This window comes from Achroia grisella, unplaced genomic scaffold, assembly GCF_030625045.1.
Source record: "Achroia grisella isolate CSIRO2021 unplaced genomic scaffold, CSIRO_AGI_Agris_v1 utg109, whole genome shotgun sequence".
NCBI classification, from domain to species: Eukaryota; Metazoa; Arthropoda; class Insecta; order Lepidoptera; family Pyralidae; genus Achroia; species Achroia grisella.
Window position 1 is genome coordinate 5015014 of NW_026712573.1, and position 24555 is coordinate 5039568.

Here is a 24555-nt window from a genome sequence, read left to right on the forward strand (position 1 = left end):
CTGGTCCCATTACATTTATATAGTCTTGTTACTGAAATAGTGCATTTTTTAATTAAACGCGGGTAAATGAATAACCTATATAGGAGGCTAATTTGCATACAATATTTATTTATATATATATATATACATATAACTTTAAAGCATACAGTACAAAAAGTAACAGTACATTTGGCGAATTTAACACCATGCGGTATTTTCTACCGGAGGTGGAGGTTTCTATAGGTGGCGTAGGGAATTATTGTAGGCGGTGCAAATATAATTATAAAAAAATCTAGGCTTAAAATGTAATTAAATCGTTAAATACATAAAAAGTATCAATTTACTTTCCGTTTAAATAATTAAAGCCAATAAAAATAATTTAAAACGTACATACGTTACATTTTTGTTTATAATGAATAATTTAAAAAAAAATTAAATATTTATTTCACTTATAGAAAACTACAATTTCATCGAATAACGTGAGCTGTACTTATTTAAAAACATATACATATCAATACAACAATTGTAATCACTTTTTATTTTTGTTTTACAGTTCGTAAAACGATATTAAAATGCGTTGTATAAATTAAAAGATATAAACGAACAGACAGCGGCGACACTTCATTTTATACTATGTGAAGATATACAATTTCTAAAATAAAAGTCGCCTAAGTTACTCTATATAACATTAGTTATCTTTCATTTCTTTTATACTATATATTATTATTGTTGTTTTTTTACGCAATGCAATCATGCTAGTTATCGTGAAGATATAGAAATTCAACAGATATGGTATACAGATGAAATTCTTGACTTTCCATACTTTAATTACGGGTAACATGCGTATCCATTCTTATTTTTATTTATATCTATGGGCACATTTTTCACTAAAAATATTAAAATTACTAGTAATTTTGTATGTACATTATGTGCAAATAAGTTAAAATATATAATTCCAATCGCCGCTTAATTTTCTAGTTTTATTAACAATCTCAAAATATAATTTAGTAATAGTAAAAAATATTTCATTTACGTGTACGACAATAAATCATTTCTTTTCCATAGGAAAGGGGATTCCTCTTTAGATAAATTCTCAGTAAATTTTAAAGTACTACAGAATTAATTTTTTTTTTTTAATTTTCAATTGTTTCATTACATATTTTTATCATTTTTTCAGTCGTCTCGTTTTATGTAGATAATGGTCATACACAGTGATCATTTTGTTACATGATTTGATCTAATAGTTATGTTTTGTTTGGTTTATCAGTAGTGTTTATATTTATTAATTTTAGTAAGATTAACGGTGTAATTTTACATGTTACTGTTCATATTGAATTGTATGCCAATTAATAATCATCACCAATAATCTTTATATATTTTTTTGTTATTAAAAATTGTAAAACTAGTTCTTTTATTGTTTCTCTTTAGCAATTTTTTTATTCTTTGTTTATTGTTGTCTAATATTCCAGTTATTGTATGTGTACTAGAGAGATGTAATTGAATAATTTATCTATCTAATATTTTTATTAAATATTGCATGTAATATTACTGTAAAAATATAAGAAAAACCTCTCAAAAATTTAATTCTTGTTTATGACCTGAATATTTTATATAATAATAAAAGTTATCTACATTGTGAACCTTATGTTTTATCGAGACTGAACTATTAATTACCAAATCACATACAATCATTATTGCTTATTAGGGGTAGCTTTGTACCATTTTCTATAATAGAACTAGGATATAAAACCTATTTTAAATCAATGATTGAAAAGGGGAATATAAAACCTTATTTATTATTCACATGAATACTATTATTGTTAAATATAAAATAGTTATATTACAAATTTTGTAAAAAAACAAATATATATAAAAGTATTTAGATACTTACAATAAAAATAAATAAATTATTCATAAATATATTATTGATATTGATATACTGATTAAAGTAATCTAGACTTCCTCTAAAATAACAATTTCAAGTGTAACTAAATGTACTGCAAGGTACTAATTACTTTTTCATACAGATGGAGTAAATATAACAACAAATATATTGAAATAAAAACATTACGTTATTACAACGTAACTTCGACTATACAATAACTGAGTACATAATTAAATTGTTCTAATAAAGTATGAAATGTATACTACGGAGGGTCGAAAGTTCTATGACTAACCTACATCACTCGTTGACACACTTCATGAGTCAAAAACACAGGACCGAGAACGCGGTGTCTTGTGTTTCTGATAACCTGGTACTAATGCTCCTGAAAATAAAAAAAATGTAACTATAATAAAAAATAAACACAACTCTCTATTGTGCACAGAAGAATATTTACCAAATCTCTTACAGACAACCTGGAGCTATTAGGTGTAAAATAAAGTATTTGATCTTATGTTTTTTAAGCAACATCATTACGTATGCCATAAAATGTATTATCAAAACTGAGCAGAAAATGTTTATGCTTCTGTGCACTGTAATTTCAATACCACGTCCCATTAATCAAACTGGAATACATCTTGCCAAGCAAATTATAGGGGATATAATAGTCATATACTCTTATTAATATTATAAACGAAACGAACACGAAACGAAAACAAACGAAAACGAAAATTTGTGAGTATGGTTGAAGAGTAACAGCTCTTTCACGCAAAATTTACTGAACGGATTTTGATGATGTTTGTGAGTATGGATGTTCCATACTCTCAAACTTTCGCGTTTATAATATTATTAATATAAGATTAGTTGGAGCTGCTACTACTTCCAGCAAGCGCCTTGATTTCGAAGTTATGTTTCAATTGCAGTCTCAAACTAGGCAGTGAAATTACAGGATAAGGATTGCAATGACAATGCATGAATGATATACACATGGTTACATCAGGCGATGTATCAGCTTGATTGCCATTCCAATTACATAAATAAAAACGGCCTCTGTAATTCCGTTACAATATTTACACAATAAGTAAACTTACTAAATTTTAAATAAAAAAATATATTACTTAAAAATAAATTAGTTATAAAAATAAGTGGATTACATAAATTAAAAATTATTCATTGTAACAATCATGTAAGAAGAAGGTACCTTCTTCCTTCTTACGTAATTAATACATACAGGTAGAAACGTAATTTTATAGCACCTACCAATGACTAGGAGTCTAGAAGCGGCAAGGAATTGCTCCGATACCCTCCGCGGGCAGCAGTTATCGGCTGAGGTTACTGACGTACAAACTCTTCAATTCAGTCTTGGGGGTGTTCTCGAAGAGAGCTGCACGATTTTGACCTTCGCCCTTTTTCACCCAATGACCGTAGACGCGGAAAGCACAGCCATCGATCACCTGAAAAAAAAACAAATTTAAATTCAATTTTCCTTCCTATTGCTATTTAACTAAAATTTAGCTATTAGTAAAAAGAATTAGAAACTCTATCATGATCACAAAAAATTGCAAAATATAATCACACATGATAGCGAATGCTGGCATTCCCGCCATAAAGAGGGTGTCGTGTAAAGGCAGCTATTATCTCTGAACAGAGCGACGGTTGACTGGTAGAGAATACCATCATCAAGACCTCCATTTACATAATTTTGTGGGCAAAAGAATATATATATATATTAACAGCATGAGGTGTACCTTCCGCAGCACACACATGGTGCAGGGGCCTCGCAGCGCGAGAATGCCTTCCGGCATTAACACAACAATAAAAAGTAGATAGTAGAAATAGTATGGCTGCGTAACCCGTAGCCCCAATATTACGCGTTAAAATCACATACTTCGATCTGCTTTATATTTTTAATTTAATTTTCAAAACATTTAAAAAAAAAAATCTGTTTCATGACGAAGATTGATTTTCATTTGGTTGGCTACGTGGCCAATTAATTACATTTGTTTATGTGATTTTAAAAAGATGACACGAGGAGTATGCGTGTGTTGGCGATAGTGGTTTTCTAAGTAATTTCTTATCATTATTTTTCTATCACCTCTTTGTTCTATGAGCATTAACTCTATTAAGTATATAATTTACTGTGTGAAAGAAAAAAAATAAACGGCTAGCGGTGGGTACCTTCCGCAGCACGCGCATGGTGTAGGGGTCCCGCAGCGCGTCGTGCAGCGAGAGCTCCCTGGTGGCGGTGGTGGGCAGCCGGCGCAGCCTCACCGCCGCCCGCACCGCCACCAGCCCCAGGCGCAGCTTGGCGCGCGCGTTGAACCCGCCAGACTTTATAGCCTGCGTACCCGCATACACCAGGGTAAATACAATGGAATAGAAAATTCTAATAAACTTAAATTTAGGAACGAAGAGAAGGTCGAGGGATAAGTTTTGAAACCAATAAAATATTATAGTGGGATGAGACCCACTATAATATTTTATTGGTTTCAAAAAACTGGAAACACTGGAAAAGGAAGAGAATATAATAGAAATGAAAGAAAAAATAATCTACGGACGATGTGAGATTGGGACGTGGATGGAGGTGAGTTTTTCAGGGTAAAAAACAGCATCTAGATTTCCGGCTTTGAAAATGGTAAAAAATAATAACATGTAGTATGATGAAACTAGTCTGAAAAAGGAGAGAATGAGTGGCAAAATAATTTACGGGCGATTTGTGGTCAGGAAGTGGATAAGGGTGGGTTTAAGGTAAAAAATGCTTTAGCTTGTTGCTTGCTGATCCTAATGGTAAAATAGAATAAATTGTCATGTAATTTTTAATAAGCATACAAAACAAAACAATGCACAAGTTCATGCAAAAACGAACCAAACAAATCATGCCAGCTAAGCGTCATACTAATGTGCACATAGCGTTAGTAAAGTAATATGCAAAAAACAACACGATAACTCCTATTCTTCTTTAAAAATTTGCAAAACTCTTAAACTATCCTCAGATGTATTAAACCAGTGTCTCCAAACTACGGTGCCGCTGGCAAAATCCCGCCGGTCAATGCCATAAATACTTGCTGTCGTCAGCTTAAGACTAGTGTTACTACTAGACATCTTAAGTAGCGCATTTTGCGACTTTATTAGTCTTTTTTTACATTATGGCCCTAAGGCTTCAAAGTTTATAGATCCCGTAATGAACTAGGCGTTCTTATTTATGAGGAGTTATTTACTGAATATGCAAAAACGTGACAATCTAGTTTTTTTTTTTAATAAAGGGCATAAGATTTCTAAACTGTATATAATAGTATACAGCCTACATATTCTAAAAACTTTCAATTAAGATACCTTCATGTAGAGTATTGAGTAAACTTAGAGTTGGATATTTGATACATTTTGTTTACTTTCATGAAAGGTAAATTATTATAAACAATATATTACGATGGGAGTTATTAATTACGTATTAATACATCAATTTCAAAATTCAAACTGAATTTATGTTAGAGCAGGTAATACATGAAGCTAGAACTCAACAGGCAAATGTGTTTATTTGAACGAGAAAACGAATTGGTACGTGTAATAGCTGAATATCAGTATTTAAGAACGCTATCCTGATTATACTGTTTTTAGAACGTCATCTGTCTGAATGTAATTTTCTTGTAAACAAATCCAATTTTACTACCTTAGCCTACAAAACCCGCGAATTACAATAGAGAAAAAGTGTTGCCAAAGTTATTCCTTAATATACATACCATATTTTTCATATATTTAGTTATTACATTTATAGCTTTTGAATATCGATTTTCTTTCTCGGTATATGTTCTTGGTGAAAAAACTATACGATTTAACTTTAGAAAGGGTTCCTCCTTTACTTTAGGAAAAGATACTATATAGATTTACAGAAGTTTCGTGTATGTTAAAAACTTTTTCTTTTCCCTACGATAATTCACGGTGTAGGTGTACTAACAGCCTTAATCGTTATTTATATATATTATTAAGATCCAAAATGTTGTTTTAGACTGAGACAACATAAAAACAAACAAAAATAATCGAGATAGCGTATGAATATCCCCGCTTGTTGATTGGCCACACAAATATTACCATTGTCAACTGCTCGATCCTAGACATCCTCCGGCTGCTGGATGACAACGATCTCTTGAGCGGCGTCATATCCTGGTCCCACAACTACCAGAAGCGAAGAATATGTATATTGTACTAGTTGCCGTGTGAATTTATACATGTTCTAATTTATGCTATCCTAGTGAAAGATTTCAAACTCAAAGAAGCATAAAACTAAAGTGCAAATGGTAAGCCTTTACTACAGTGTTGCTATATTCTTTGAATAAAATTAGAAAAGCAGAAAATAAAGTTAATATTTGTAGGCATTAATTACAAAGCTGTAAGTACAGTAAAGGCAAAAACTAGGAAGAAAAATAAATAGTGTCATGTGTTGGAAGATTATTATAGTTCTTAAAATAACTATGGAATTTCTGTACAGCAGTATTACTGATTAAGTAAATAAATTTTATTACAAAAATATTTAATAGTGCATAACGCTAGTAGATCTAATCTAATGTAAATCTGTCGTCATATCGTCCATATCAAATAGGCACATATAATTTTAAAAAGAAATTTAATAAAATATCAATAGTATTAAATGATAATATTATTTTCATATTCATTTACACATAATAATAAAAATTGGTTATTTATTAAATGAATGACATGATATGAACAATCGTCGGTGTATACGAGGATCGCATAAAATGCAGTTGGCTTACCACGGGATTGAAGAACGAATGATTGAGCGCGTCCTGAAGCGAGATCCTGTCGTTTGGTTCTACCATTAAAAACCGTCTAATAAGATCTTTTGGATCATCTGGAATTGGAATAAAAAAATATTTTGTGTTTATATAAACTTTTTTCGTTTGTCTGTTTCTTGGTTTACTAAACCAAGAAACGGATTTGATTTCAATACGGCGTTTACTATAATTTCGAGATTTATTTCTGTAAATCAATCAAGTAATCATGATCACACACTCGAAGTCGCGGGTAAAATTAACCAAATAAATACAGAACCCTCTTTAGAAAATAATTAAACGTCTATATAAATTTAACAAAATTTAACGTACCTGATATATCAGCCCATTCGGGACTGGTGAAGGAGTATTTCCCCTCCATGATGTTCCGAAGCATCACCATCTGCTTCCGATGCCAGAACGGAGGGCAACCCACCAATCTGTAATATGAACAGATTGACAGTCCACCTAATGTTTTTTTTTACAGACTATTCTAATGCTGTTAGCCTCAGTTGACCATTACAGCTTCGCCGGATAAACGGGGCTCAATTCTCAATTCGGCTATATATTTTTTAATGTTACTTAATTCATAACTCCGTTGTTTATAAACCGATTTGACGAAACTTTTTTTATTTCAAAAATGGGTTCAAATTTTTTGAGTTATAAGAGTAAATATACTTATGAAGTATTTTGAGTTATTGAAGTTTTTTAATTTATAAATTAATTAAAATTATATGTATAAAGTAAGCTGCTTGGCGCCTGAAATTGGTGAGGGCTACCCACGCAAACTACTTTATACACTACTTATCTATGTAATTCATTAAATATAAATAATAAATATATATTTTTTAAAAGAACTCACAGTGTAAACATGATGACACCACATGCCCACCTGTAAAGTAACAAATAATACTTAAAAAAAAACTAAAAAATAAAACAATGATTATTCATAACTAGTTCTGGCCGCGGTTTCAACCGCGTCCGGTTATTGCTGTCATACTGAATCTTAATATGAGCACATTTTCAATCACGTTTTCTGTATGAAAACATGGGTTCAATTCAAGATATAAAAAAGAGGGTAAACACTATTATGTAATATAAATTTATAGCAAAACAATATTGAAATCATTCAACACTATTATCATAAAACATAATCAAAGGTTATATTTTTTTGCTGTACCATACCGCATGTCACGTGATTCATACATTCGTTCTACATTAATAAGTTCAATGTCTAGGTTCCAAAGCCAATTAAGTTGGAGTATCAAGTAATTATAATTACATACATAAACAATCACAAAAAAAAACAATCATTGTAATCCAACGCGGCCATCGTGGCTGCGCACCCAAGATACTGGCAGTGCCTCTTTGAATGACCATTCTTAACCTCTGGGCAAAGTAGCTACCAGCTCTCGGGAACAAGTAACCTCGATGAGTATTAAGTTAATACTGATTATGAATAACTAATGGTTGCCCCCGGCTGCGGCTGTGTTGAACTACAACTTTTTTTAATTATCTAGTGTTCGTCCGAGACTCCATGCCGCAGGGGAACCAGAAGAATAACCTGATATGGTACATCGCAAGTTATGCAACATTACTAACAATCTATGTCTAAAGTCAGCTGCGACTCGAGAGTGGGTGTAACAGTAATGACTGTAACACCCTCGAAAACATGTAAACATACCAATATTTAATCCCAGCTCAAACTGCTATCAAATCATAATTAAACCTATACGTTGAAGATAAAACATAGTCAGCTGGCTAGTGTATCATATGTTTAATCTAGTTGAATAATTGAAAAAAAGCCTCTGGCTCTAGGGCTATATATAAATATCTATAATAATAATATTATAAAGTTGAAGAGTTTGTTTGTTTGAACGCGCTAATCTCAGGAACTACTGGTTTGAATTGACAAATTATTTTTGTGTTATCCAACACAACAATAATTTGTCATGGAAGGCTTTAAGCTATATAACATTACGCTATGACCAATAGAAGTGAAGCATCAGTGAATTTTCTTGCAAAAACGCGGATCATTGTTCATATTATTGACATATTATAGACACCTATATAAATACCTATCCATTGTAAATATACTGGATTTAAAAAAAAAAAGTCATTCAATTGAGTTTCTTGCCAGTTCTTCTCAATTGGATCTATATACCAAACTGGACGGTAGGGAAAAAAATTATAATGTAAAAACTTGACGTTCATAAGCGGCTAAAATGTCCTACATGAATGAATGATTTTTTAATTTGAATTTGAATATTTGATGTCGCGGGCACTGCTAATCTTCAATAAAATATCCTATGTATCGATCACATCGTGTTGTGTGACAATCCTAAATATCGTTAGTTCAGTTCCGGGAGGTGTGTTATTCCCCGCAATATGATTAATAGTGATAACGGTTTGTGTCGACAAGGTCATGTCGTCCGATAGATGTTTTGTTTTCACTTTTTTTTATTACATCACGATAACACTGTATGCTCAGATAGATCATCTGTGAGTCATTTTTTCTCATGGATGATAATGGAATGGTGCACCCGTCTCCGCTAACGGTTTACGCTGGCGGGGCAGCAGTGGAGGATGATAAGATAAGCATGAGGTCAGGTCAGTTAGCACATCATTATTAAATAACCAGGAATTAATCCTAACACGACCTAACATGGTACATTGCTAGCAATGGTGACACTAGACCCCATTACTAAGAATCCCCTTCCCCCTTTCAAGTTTTTATTAAGCATGCTAGGTTTGTATTGATGGCCGTTATTTTCGTTTTAAAATTTGTAATATATTTTATACAGATACTAACTTAGCATTGCATTCACCGTGTGGGTGCCGGGTCCATCGTATGGTGGAGAGAAACTCCGAGCATTACCCGGAACTTGTGACCCGGGTGTAGGTTTAAGGTAGGAGTGGTAAGTTCAAATATTTGGAAGCAATTGCTGATGCTGAATTCTTTGTTTACCACACCATTAGGGACCTCTACACCTATACAATAATGCGGTACTGTGTACCTAACATTCTGGAATAGCAAACACACTTCGCACTACTATTTTAATTAATTTACTCAAAACCTTAATTAATTATACACCTAAACCTCAGTAATCACTCTATTGATACATGACTATCGCATGAAAATCCTTTCTGAAATTTATGACATTATCGCGAATATATAAACAGACACTTTCATACTTCATAAGTATGAAAGTGGCACCGATGTCGGAGAGGTGAAAGAGTAATCGTCTATCGTGGTATGGGCATGTAATGCGTAGGAATGAAGATCATATCCTAAGGACGGTGTTACATATGAATGTGGATGGTTTATAAGGGAAGAGGAAGACCGAAAAAGGGATGGATGGACTGTGTGAAAGATGATATGGTGAGAAAGGGAGTAAATAACGGGATGACTGCGAACAGAGATGAATGGAAGAGAAAAACATATTACGCCGACCCCAAATAAATGAGATAAGGAAGAAGCAGATGATGATATAAACAGACGCAGAAGGAAACATTATAATATATATTAATAGATACATTAAGTTATGAAAAGGCCAGGAGATGAATACTCACACATCTACCCCGGTATCATAGCCGGGAGCATCTTCAAACATGTTCGCTTTCAGGGTCTCCGGAGCGAGGTAGCCCGGCGTGCCGCACAGTTCTGCGGACAGAGTTGAAATATTATTATAACATTCTTAAACGAAATAAAAAGTTTTAAGAAATGAAGCGTATTGGCCATCTAGTCAATACCAACCTTTCGTAAAATATAAAACATTTTGCAAGATCCGGAATGGCAACCGATGTCCGCGGTTTAACATATAAGAGAAAGAAAGAAATAATACTAAAATGGACAATTCACACAGCTCCATCTAGTCCCAAGTAGAGCCTGTGTTATGGGAACTAAACTGATACAAAAATGCAGACACATTTTTTTTGTAAATACAAACAATCATACTCATGAATACAAATGTTAGCACCGTGCAAGGAACCGAACCCGCGACCGTCGGAAGTAAGGCGGTGTATTAAACCGCTGAACAATCAAGGCCGTCAAAAAAGATAGATTGAAAAAAAATTATTATCAACTAATATATGTAGATATAATAAAGAATTGCACTTCTACATTATTAGTAGGCGAAATGGCCCACATACAGCATATGCTGTGACAGCTATACATACTGTTACAGCGTTGATATTCTGTGTAGGCCATGAATGACAACACGAATGCTGATGACCATGACGTTGATAGAAAATCAATAATAAAATATACATGCGACCATTGACTTTTTTCCATTAGCAAGTCTAACATTCCAATTTAAAAAAGCAAAAATCCTACTCTTACTACCTAATTATCGTAATAAGGAATTACGATAATCTGCACTTTTCTTTAAAAATCTATGCGCAAAAGTCGTTGCGACATTCTGGGGATAAGAAAGAAGATGAAGATAAAAAATCTAGAGATCTTTGATCGTTCAATTATCTACAATGTATTTATATGCATGCTCTAGTGCATAGACCGTGCTGGTGTCGCTACCGCAGTCCGTACGTCAAATCAGTGGTATCTAAGTTACATCCAGTTCTGTATACAATACATTTATGAAACAATGAGCATTGTAACAGTTATGCACTGAATAGTAATGTTATTTTACTCCAGATATATAGAAAAGTATTTAGTATTTCCTGACTGCGCTGTCGGCCTAGTGATTTACAACCCTGACTTACACTGAAAGGTACTGGGTTAAAATCTGGTCATCAAATTAGTGTGTCTATTTAAATTTCTGATAACAAATCAAAAAATATATGAGAGATACCCAGCGAAATGAGGTATCAAGTGTTGACATAATCATGACATAATTTACATTTTTTAATAAAATACATCCCTTTATAGTTTGCTAAAATTGTATATCTATATAGAAGGACCTTTTTTTCAATTTACACAATATTTTCATTTCTGTGTCCTGCAAAACTGGGATCAACTATTTATATCTGGATATATCTTGATGTGGATATAGTTTAGTTTACATGTTCATGGCGAATAGGTTTCATTATTATTCAGACTATAATTAGAATACGTACCAAAGAGTTTCTCCCCTTCCTTTAGCACCTTGGCGAAGCCGAAGTCGGTGATCTTGACGTTGAGTTGATCATCCAGCAAGATGTTCTCGGGCTTCAAGTCGCGATGCACTATTGTTTTGCTGTGCACATACCGGACACCTTCTAGGACTTGCCTTATAAAAGAATAATAACGTTAGTTATAATGAAAGTTTGTACCTCTATTTTATAAAACTGACTAATACTAGTGGCTTGTCCGAGTTGAACAATATAAATAATTTTAATACACATTACTAGCTGTGTCCGCGATTTCACACACGTGAAATTTATAGCCTATGTGTTATTCTGTGTAAGCTATATTATTATAAACGATCATTAAACTCCATTCAGTAGTTTTTGCGTGAAAGGGTGACAAACATCTATCTGGCAACCACACTCATAAATTTCCACGTTTATAATATTATAAGATTAATTGTACTTCATAGTTTCCCATAGTCATTAACATTATAATTTTTTTGTGTTATTTGTTCAAAATATCATATATTAGTGCCGGTTACAAAACAATATTTCACATGTTTCATTTTTTAAATAGTTTAAAAATATACTAACAAACTGTATTTCTTTGGAATATTGGAACGGTTTGAGATTACAATTAGTATTAAGAATACATGTTTCATTACGATAGCTACCTAATAGATAAATTAAAGCTTACAAAATAATCTAACGACGTTAACATAAAATTGTATAAGTAGTAATTATTATGATTTTAATCAATAAGAAAATATTAATTTATAAATGACAAGTTTTGTGTTTTATATTAAAAAATCCGTAGACAAGTCAATACTAAGAAATATGAATTAAGTAAACATTTTATCCATATAAATAAATAACATATTACCTACCTTATATATAGCGATTAATTATTAATTTATCAAAATAATTAACAATGAAATCAACACACTCGTATTTTTTCTGCTCATCAGAAATGAATTTCTGGACATCTGCAGCCAGGAATCCGCAAAGGGCCATCTTGTTTAAAAACAAAAACAAAACAGAGAATCAACAGACAGAATCACAAATGTCGACGCGACAAACTACCAGGAGATTATGAAGGTGTAGGAGGTCGCACGCTACTAACTGAGACTCGAGGCCGGACTCCGAACCCGATTTATGCGAGACAGAAAATACGCGAATCCATTATCTATATACTCCTTCTCGTTTACAAAGCTACTTAGATTCACATAATTACGACTGTTTACGTTGTTTATACAATTTACTCGGATAATATTCATTACATTAAAGATATATTATACGGTAGCAATTTACTAGGCAGTTCTTTAGAGTGACCAAACTAAACTAAGATTGTGGAATGAACTACCTGCCGAGGTTTTCTCGCGAGACTATAGCATGGGATTTTTCAAGAGGGGTTTCTTAAGGGTCGACAAGGCGCACGTGACACCCCAGGTGTCTCAGGCGTCCATAGGCCACGGTAACTATTTACAAGCTTGTTTGCCACCATCGTAATATAAAAGAAGGTGCAAATAAAATATATAATAATACTAATGTAAATATTACATATCTTTATAATTTCAATAAGCCAAAACGGCTGAACGAACTCAAAAAAAATTTCATATGTTGATGCAGTATTACAATAACGGATACAGTTTATCTCAAAAATAAAAAGGGATGCTAGTCTGTTATAAATTCATAATAATATTTTTAACCGACCGAGTTATGTATTTACTTTTTTTTATATTTGTATGTGTGCACTTTATAGCAATTAAAGTTTTATTCTATCTAATAATTTAGTAGAAACAAGTACATGTTATAACCTTTATCCTAATTAAAGAAAATTGTTTAATCAGCTATATCAACACTGAACAAGCAGGTCAAGAGCAAGTCGGGTCACAAACACAATAGAAATAGGCGAGGCAAGATCCTAACCTGTACTTATATAAAAACTAAAAATGTCACTGTTAGAACGACTTTCATATTGCAAAGGTTTTCTTTTTTTTTAAATTGGAATGGCATAATTTTTTTTTATTGGGGTATTTGGGCTATGCTTACATGCTTCGAAGTGTTACACTAAGACCTATATCTATTGTGATCGCCCTTTTTCAGAGTTCACTACCTAGATCGGTTGGGAACAAGAATTAAAGGATATTTTAAGGAGCTATGGTTTTTATCCCCTCAAGATAGAGTGTAAACTTTCCAAAGCAGATATTTCGTTTATGCATAAGTGGGCTACAATCATATAGGATATGTAGTGGCGTTTCCTCTTCAGTTTGGCAAAAAATGCAGATTTTTATTATGTACAGGCCTAGGTTGCTGTGTTTATTCAATTTGCAATGTCGTATTTTTAGTACCGCTGTAACGAAACCTATCGAGCAATTATGTGTAACCGTGTCTTATCTGGATAAGGTTAGCCGAGTACAGTTAATTGGTGAAAATGTAACTAAACAACGCAATAACGACTGCAATTATATATCGTTATATTGACTACTCAAATAATTGGTCTGTGGTATTGGATGTGCAATATATAAGTTACATGTAATAAACCACACAAAAAGGTAAAGTTAAAAATAAAGCAATTAAAAGAACCGCAATCAACGTTTGCTAATAGACATTCTGGATTTTAATTAGTCGCCAATTATTAGATACTAGTGGAGTCCGTGACTTCGTACGCGTATACATTTGTACATCGACATTTGATGGTAAACAAACGACAACAATAAAGCAACTATACAACGCCAAAATTTTAATTACTTCGCCTAAAACTTTCTTTAATTAAATCTTCTTAAAATTAATTTTAAATTACTTATATATTAATAAAATTTCCTTAATTTGATTAATGATAAAATATTTTTTCGTCCTTTGTGAATATATTTGTTAAACAACATATTGTGTGAAATTTTGATTCCAATTCCTACAGGCGTTTTACATGAAATCTTACCAAACATAAACAATTAATTGCCGCCTCGTCACGATTTTACAATTTCATTATATGTAATGAAAAATAAAAATAGTAGTTTATTCGGAAGTGAAGCTCGCTTGATATTGTAGCATTCAATAGGTCGTAATATTGAAATAACCGTATGCATGTGAATATAAATACGGTACATACACCAAAATAATTTTTTTTACAATTTTTGTCTGTCTGTCTGTTTGTTCCGGCTAATCTCTGAAATGGCTGGACTGATTTTGACGGGACTTTTAGTGGCAGGTAGCTGATGTAATAAGGAGTAACTTAGGCTACTTTTATTTTAGAAAAATTAAAGTAATGAAGCAAGATTCAAAGCGGACTAAGTCGAGGTACAGGTAGTTAATAAATAAAATAAAATAATGTTTATAATAGCTAGCAGCTTTATATATTATAGATATAGCCATATTAAGCGGCGCTCAATCTTATTCTAAACCATCGGGGTAAACTCCTGGCGGATTCGCCACGAACGGCTAACTGACCTGACCTCAGGCTCATCTTATCATACTCTACTGGTGCCCTGACAGCTTATAACGTTAGCGCAGGCGGGTGAACCATTCAATTAACATCGATTAAAAAAAAAATAAGACTAACTGTTACCCACGACGTGCTTATCCGCATGGAATTTAACTTTACTTTATTACTTTTATTAAAATAAACAAAAATGTATTTTTTATTTTATGAAGTATTTTTTTTTATGATATGCCAAAAAATACCTAAACATTCACCTTTCTACCACCAACCCCTATTTTTTAATAGCGATATTACCGCCAACTGATGAGAATGGCACAACCGATTTTTTTATTTTTTTTTAATTAGTATTAAATACATACACTCCTAAATTTTCACTCTCCTACCACGAACCCCTATTTTTAATAGCGATATTAATTTATATGGCATAACAACGTATATCTGGTCAGCTAATTTATACATAAAATATGTATAAGCACATCTGTAAACACAATATAGCATTATATAAATTCATTGGCCTTTCTATAACATCATTCAATACTCATATCAGTCACGATTATGAAATAAGACTTTTTTATATCACTGTAAAATTCTGCAAAACATTCATAACCCGGAAGCTTGTGAGATAAATTGTAATTAATAAACATTGGGCTCATTCTTATCTAATTATACATAATGACTACAAATGCGATAAATGTCTTACATTTTAGATTATATTTGTTTTTTATTTGAAGAGTGGCTTTCTTTTAGAAAATATTAGAATAAAAATAACTCAGGACGCACCTTTGGAAAATATACACTCTATACTGAGGAGATAAAGACCATCGTTCTTAAGAATATCCTTCAATTCTTGTCCCTGACTGATCTAGGTAGCAAACTTTGCAAAAAGGGCGTAAAGGTCTAAGGCACCTGAATATAGCCCAAACGAATGAATAAAAAAAAGGAAGGAAAATTCACACAGCGGTATCTAGTCCCGGTATAAAATAGACGACTGATATAAATACTTATTCTATTGTATAGAACCGAGAAGACCAGAAGTACGTGAGTAGCGTCTTTACTTTACTCATCTAATTGTTACCTTCTCCATTGCACTTTATTTTTTACTACCCTTGTAGGTATGGGGTGTATATCCTATAAATATTATAAACGCAATAGTTTGTCAGTATAGATAGATGTCTGTTAGTCTTTCACGCAAAAACTACTGAACGGATTTTGATAAAACTTTACAGTAATATAGCTCATCCATCAGAATTAAATATAGGCTATAAATTTCATGCGTGTATAACCGCGGGCACAGCTAGTAGTAATTTACCTCATTATATATCTTGTCTTCTTCTCCGATAGAGTAACAACAGACGTGAGATAGTCGAACAGTTCGCCGTTCTTACACAACTCAAACACTAGGAAAATGAATGTCTCCGATTCAAATACGTCTTGTAGTTCAACTGAAACAAAAGAAAAACAAACGCACATTATTATTAAGCAGACAGAGTGTCGCATTCACAAATTGCCTATTTTTCACATATACCTACAAAATTTTTATCAACATCCAGTATATACATTTACTAGTGTATAATATATATTACTAGCTGACCCCGCGAACTCCGTTCGGCTTCAGACTTAAATAAAATGTCAGTTTTATGAAGTTTAGTTACATAAAATTGCTGTTTCAAGCAATTATTTCATATTTTATCAGCGTTTAAACCTTTCATGTACTACACGATTATTACAAGACTAAAATTATCTATATTGGTTCAGCCGTTCTCAAGTTTTAGCGAGACTAACGAACAGCATTTCTTTTATATATATATAGATTATATATTGTAGTAAGTATTTAAGTAGGTATATATTTATGTTGATGTATATATATTGCGGTAACAGTATGCTATATTACCAAATGCCGGGTGCACCATTTCATTATCATCCATTACAAAACATGGAGGGTAAATGATTATAATGTAGTTTCAGAGAAAATTCAAATCCTATAGTTTAGCCTTATATAGTGTTTCTACTTTATTACTATTATTTAAAGTAATAGAACTACATTAAACATATATTTAAAGTAGGAGAAAATTAGGATATATAGGATATAGTCATTATCATCTGCTTCTTCCTTATCCCATTTATTTGGGGTCCGATATATACGATGCAGTATATTTCGTAATTTCCTAAACGGCAAAAGTAGTCATCCGGTACAGGCAATTTCGTCTAGAATCTATATAACAACTCACTCACTAATATAAGGGTGACCAGCCACCATCCGCAGTATATTTATCTCCTGACGGGTGGCGTCTCGCATCGTGTGAGTGTCCACTCCATCCTGGGACTCTTGACTGAGGTCGATAATCTTGGCCGCATACTCCCGACCCGTTTCTTTTTCTATACACCGCCTTACCGTTGAACTTACACCTCTGTGCGAATTTAATAAATATATTACAATAAACTCAAATACACATACAATGACAATAATAGGATATAGGCCAAAAGGATATCGCAACAAAAGTAGCGACAGATATTACTTTATTATAAAAAAAATCTTAAGACACAGCGCCATCTAGTTTCAAGGTAAGCAGAGCTTGTATTTTGGGTTCTAGACAATTGATAGAATTACTAAACTACAGACTTAATATACTTAGAAATACCCAGACCAATGCAAACAATCATCATCATGAATTCAAATATTACTAATTTGGACTGTTGATCCCATTGCTAGCAACGAACCGTGACAAGTTGACCTCCACGCGGTTCTCCATAAAAACCATCATGATAAATTCCTCTTGAATTTGCCATGATGGGCTATCTGACCTGACCTCATGCAAATCTTATCATCGTCCACTGGTGCTCCGCCAGCGTAAACCGTTAGCGCAGACGGGAACGGCATTCCATTATCGTCAATTACCGCAATCAAATCAGTTAGTCAATTCACAGAATATGGACAGATAAACAAATAAAAAATTGTAAATATCAATATTTTGGTTAGGTTCTATTACATACATAAAGTAAAATAATGGTTTTTCACACATATCTTCAATGTACAGACAGTGTCAGTAATATTTTTTTATATGTATAGTTACCTAATATGCTGACCAACCAACTGAGGGTCCCCGACAACATACGTCGCCTTAAAAGGCCTTAAAAGGTTACTGGTACCCGACGACTAATCAGAACCACCTAAAGAGACGATGATTCTGCTGGGAATCACACTCTACCCGCGATATAACTTTTGCAACATCCATTTATAGTCTTCGACTCATTGCAGGTCACAGAAAAGATAAGTATATACATATATATATATATATATATATATATATATGTGTAGATATATTTTTATCATACCTGAATTGCATACTGTACATATACAAGTTAAGAAAGGTTGACTGCCTCATCCTAACAAATTAAAATGGGCTCAAAGAATTACTGACCTTTATTGCTCAGGGTTCTTTATATTTTTAGATGGTTTATAGGTCACATGTTTCGTGAACTTTCACTTTGCTTACACTGACACTGTATTCAGGGGGAAAGGGGATTGTTAGTAATGTGGACTAACCTAACCTAACCTAACCCCATTGCTAGCAATGACCATGTCAAGTTGACCTCCACGCGGTTGCTCCTGGAAACCATTACATTAAATTCTTGGTGAAATTGCCACTATGAGCTAAGGGACCTGGCCTCATGCTCATCTTGTTATCCTCCACTGGTGCTTTGCCAGCTTAAATCGTTAGAGAAGGTGGGTGCACCATTCCATTATTATCTATAAGACACGGTATTCATAACCTATATTATATATAACTCTATATTATATATAACTCTATATTATATATAACTCTATATTATATATAACTCTATATTATATATAACTCTATATTATATATAACTCTATATTATATGTAAATGATAGCAAGAAATTGAATGAAAAAAAATAATAAATGATTTGTATTCTCAAAACAAATATTGATAAATGTACCTGTGTGGTACATTTATTAATATACTAGCTGTACCCGCGACTTCGTCCGCGTAAAATAGTGACCTTGAGCAAATAATAAAAAATATATATTAATAATCTAACCCAATAAAAAAAGTTACATCGTTCTAGCTTCAAAAATGAAATTTCCATACATAATTCCATACAATTCAATCAACAGACAAAAACTAAGTTTCAAACTACTATCTTTAAAATGAAGATACTTCCATACATACCATACATACATTACATCTCCCCTTTCAACCCCTTATAACCCTTTTTCTTGTTTTTTTTAATGCTACTTACATTAGTGTCATCATGTATGATAAGATGTATATACTGTAACCATTTATGGCTGAGTCCTGTGGCGGTAGGTACTGATATTTTCTCAACAGCCTAAAAATGGGTTTCAAGTTTCTAGCTTTAAAAAATGACAATACATGCATACAACATTTTAACTCCCCTTTTGACCCTTACAACCTATTTTCGTTAATTATATTTAATCAATACGCAAAAAAATAAGACTGAAGCTTAAACTTTTAAAAAATTCCTCTTTCAGTCTCTTATAACCCTTTATAGCATTAAAAAGTAACCTATGTCCTATCTCAAGATCTAGACTTTAAATTTCATTTAAATCAGTTCAGAAGTTTTGGCTTTTAAGACAGACAGGCAGAGTCACTTTCACTTTCATAATATTAGTAAGGTATTTATTAAATAAACTGACCCAAAAAAGCGTAAGAAAAAAGCTTCATCGTTCTAGCTTCTAATATGACGAATTTCCATAAAAACTTTTATCTGCTATTTTATTTTACCCCTTGAATGGTGACAATGTGATATTAACAAATTTAAATGTCATATTTATTTATATTTAATAAACAGTTTAAATTCTTTTGAAAATTGGTGGTCCAGTTGGCCAATAACATAATAAAATTTTGTTAAATCAAAATAATAGATGTGATATTCTAAATTGCAAACTATCCCTCTACTTGCGCGAACCATATCTCTGACTCTACTGGCCAGAATGGAGAAACGCGTATTCCGAACCTGATTAGCTCGGATGGAACGGTAGATGTTGTTTCTTCCAAGGAAATGTTGTTCATATGTATTGACAACATTTTAAATATTATATGTTGTTTTATTCTTCAAAAATATTAATAATATGTTCTTACGCTCTTGTCCAAGAGCAGGGTCATCAGTTATAGGCTGTACCAGGATTATATTTATGTATTTATAAAATAAAATTGCAGAGCAAACGTTTATTCATTTAAATTCATAAGGAGACAACGGATTGACAATAATCAGTTGCGCGCGCTGCTTATACAAATGACATATATGTTTATTTATGAGAGCGTTAATAAGTCGCATATCTAGTACAATACTGGTGTAATTCAGAAATTAAAAATTTTTGAAAATAGACTTAATAACACAATTATAAAGTAGACTTTCCAAAATATCTAATTTTTTAGTTAAGCCATTATTATAATAAGTGTTTATTCAACCGCATAAAGATAACCTTGCATTACCATTTTCAACCCCTTACAACCCTTTTTTCGCATTAAAAAGTAGCCTATGTCCTTCCTCGGCGTCTAGACTATATGGGTACCAAATTTCATTTAAATCTGTTCAGTAGTTTTGGCGTGAAAGCGAGACAGACAGACAGACAGACAGACAGACAGACAGAGTTACTTTCGCATTTATAATATTAGTAAGGATCAATACGCAAAAAAATAAGACTGAAGCTTAAACTTTTAAAAAATTCCTCTTTCAGTCTCTTATAACCCTTTATAGCATTAAAAAGTAACCTATGTCCTATCTCAAGATCTAGACTTTAAATTTCATTTAAATCAGTTCAGAAGTTTTGGCTTTTAAGACAGACAGGCAGAGTCACTTTCACTTTCATAATATTAGTAAGGTATTTATTAAATAAACTGACCCAAAAAAGCGTAAGAAAAAAGCTTCATCGTTCTAGCTTCTAATATGACGAATTTCCATAAAAACTTTTATCTGCTATTTTATTTTACCCCTTGAATGGTGACAATGTGATATTAACAAATTTAAATGTCATATTTATTTATATTTAATAAACAGTTTAAATTCTTTTGAAAATTGGTGGTCCAGTTGGCCAATAACATAATAAAATTTTGTTAAATCAAAATAATAGATGTGATATTCTAAATTGCAAACTATCCCTCTACTTGCGCGAACCATATCTCTGACTCTACTGGCCAGAATGGAGAAACGCGTATTCCGAACCTGATTAGCTCGGATGGAACGGTAGATGTTGTTTCTTCCAAGGAAATGTTGTTCATATGTATTGACAACATTTTAAATATTATATGTTGTTTTATTCTTCAAAAATATTAATAATATGTTCTTACGCTCTTGTCCAAGAGCAGGGTCATCAGTTATAGGCTGTACCAGGATTATATTTATGTATTTATAAAATAAAATTGCAGAGCAAACGTTTATTCATTTAAATTCATAAGGAGACAACGGATTGACAATAATCAGTTGCGCGCGCTGCTTATACAAATGACATATATGTTTATTTATGACATATGAGCGTTAATAAGTCGCATATCTAGTACAATACTGGTGTAATTCAGAAATTAAAAATTTTTGAAAATAGACTTAATAACACAATTATAAAGTAGACTTTCCAAAATATCTAATTTTTTAGTTAAGCCATTATTATAATAAGTGTTTATTCAACCGCATAAAGATAACCTTGCATTACCATTTTCAACCCCTTACAACCCTTTTTTCGCATTAAAAAGTAGCCTATGTCCTTCCTCGGCGTCTAGACTATATGGGTACCAAATTTCATTTAAATCTGTTCAGTAGTTTTGGCGTGAAAGCGAGACAGACAGACAGACAGACAGACAGACAGACAGAGTTACTTTCGCATTTATAATATTAGTAAGGATGTTGGTCTAGATTTGGTAGAAAAATCTTTAAATTATATAACAAATAAATATCATTTGGTTGTTTATCAATTGCCAGTTTATACCTATAGAAACATCAGGGGGCTTAATTATGTAACAGTAGATAACAATTCTCATGTGATTCAGATTAAAGTCTATAATATTGCAAATTATATATTATACAGTACATTTCTTAGTTCCAATTGTGAATATACAACCTAGCTTCATAGCCTAATTGGTTTACTACTCCGAATGGCATCCAAAAGGTACTTAGTTAAAATCTGGCTGACACAAAAAAGTTTGTGAGTTAATTTATTTTTCTGACTGATTCTCCAGTGAGGAAACAGTAATAACAAAACCAACAATTTTATTGATAATACATAGACTCGCCGGCTTCCATATTTGGAATCAAATATAGCCCATAGAACGCATGCACTATCATAATTGGTAATGGCAGGCACATATTAATGAACTCAAAATTTAATACTACATACATATTTTGAAACATAAAAGCCAATAGAATTCATATTCTATTATTCATATTCTATAGTTGTAGATAAATCTGCAGCACTCATGTGCTGCAGATTTATCTACAACTTTATGCTGAGTTGGTTCCCTATACACTTATGCAGAACATAGAGCCACCACCGTTTCTTTTATTTGCACATTCATTTTATGTGTACCTCGTATATCACCAATTTAAAAAACAAAGCATGTTTGAAATTTGTGAATAAAGAATCTTTTGATGAATAAAAATTCTTATAGAGAGAGAAATTAAGAAAATCATTCACATAATAGGATATTTTTGTGCATTAGGTGATTTGCACATTCACTAAGATAGAACAATGTTAATTAATCTACCATATTATTACAGAAATAGATACCATTTTGTCCTCAGAGATTATTAATTATTATATACAACATTAATTATTATACCGACAATAAATCAGCATACCAATGGCCTCTGTATAGCAGTTTAGCACACAGCTATACTTCCTATGGTTGCGGGTTCAATTCCTCGCAAGGTGCAAACATTAGTATTCAGGAGTATGATTGTTTATATCTGTCTGGTGTTTTTTTTTGTGGATGATAATGGAATGGTGCACCCACCTGCGCTAACGGTTTACGCTGGCAGGGCACTAGTAAAGAATGATAAGATGTGCATGAGGTCAGGTCAGTTAGCCCATGGTGACAAATTCACCAAGAATTTATCACGATGGTTTCCAGGGGGAACCGCGTGGAGGTCAATCTGACATGGTATATTGCTAATATGTCTGGGTGTTTTACATGTATAATGTATATGTATTTTTAAAAAAATGTACTTACATAACATAAGCTTTGCTTACCATGGAACTGGATGGGGAAAACAATAATACAAAAAAAAACTTGACTTCCTTAAATGATTAAAATGTTCCATAGATAAATGATTTTTTAATTTGAAATACAACCTCGCTTGAGAAATTATTAATTTCCCACATAAATTTTCATATTCTAATTTCATTTGCTTCAAGTTTAATTTTTACAATTAAAATTGAATACAAACGATATTATATTTTTTATTTTATTATAGACACAGATGTAACCAACTGTTTATAATTGACTAATTGATAGTGATTTTCTTCAAAAATAGTAATATCTGGTAGACAGATATCTTCTAAATTATTTCAGTTCACAAAGAATGTATTGTTAATACGAATGTTTTTAAAATTTAGATCCCAATTAAGCGGTTGTAACCGTTAGCAAAAAACAAAAATATTTATCTCACCTTCCTATAATTTCTTTCGGCTCATATTTAGCATAAAACTCCCTAGCCGCATCCTTATCTGGTAAACTGTCGTCGTCTTCTTCTTTCGCCATTATATTATCTATTTTTCCTGATATACTTTCCGGGAACTTAATTAGTTGGCGATAATATGCAGTTTACAATTATGAACGGTTACAGTAGCAGATATAAGACTTCCAAATAAATTATTTTAACCAAAAATACAAGCTATTTCATAATATAGTGAACATTAACATGCAGTTTAGCTAGATGTTTTTTCGCTTTACTGACTATAAAGAAAACTTCAGATACAACAGAATTAAATAATAATTAAAATATTATGAGATGGAAGTTACATAGTTCAATCATCACAAAAGCTACATTGGAAAAAATGACATTAATGTGACAAATCAAATGATTACGAATGACAAATAACAAATTAATTTGTCAACTGATGGAATGACTTCCTTTGATTGATTGACATTATATTAATTTATATTGATATACTATACAAACCTTTTTTGTCAAAGTTATAATATAGTGTTGTCATATACATTACATGAAATATACATATTGAGTATGTATGTTCAAGTACATTAAAATTAGTTCCCAAGTATGGTATTACTTCTTAAGTTAAGTTTATTTAATAAGTTTAAATTAATTGTAAATATTATCAAGCTAGGGATATCCCTGGTTTAAGTTAGTTTTGAACTAATCCGCACTAGGAGGCTTTTAAGCCAGTTACAGGGATTTTTGCCCC

General features: G+C 32.2%; 1 protein-coding gene across 1 annotated transcript; it reads right to left on the reverse strand.

Annotated features, from left to right (window-relative positions):
- Positions 1-224: 224 nt before the first annotated feature.
- LOC131846837 (phosphorylase b kinase gamma catalytic chain, skeletal muscle/heart isoform) lies at positions 225-24232 on the reverse strand. The gene is made up of 12 exons (XM_059196258.1): positions 23799-24232; positions 17384-17559; positions 16461-16593; positions 11722-11873; positions 10219-10309; positions 7508-7537; positions 6979-7085; positions 6628-6725; positions 5948-6031; positions 4040-4201; positions 3122-3315; positions 225-2246 (listed from the first exon to the last, which is right to left on the reverse strand). The coding sequence occupies exons 1-11, from the start codon at positions 23888-23890 to the stop codon at positions 3181-3183; spliced, it is 1260 nt and encodes a 419-aa protein (XP_059052241.1). The 5' UTR covers positions 23891-24232; the 3' UTR covers positions 225-2246; positions 3122-3180.
- Between the last annotated feature and the right edge of the window lie 323 nt (positions 24233-24555).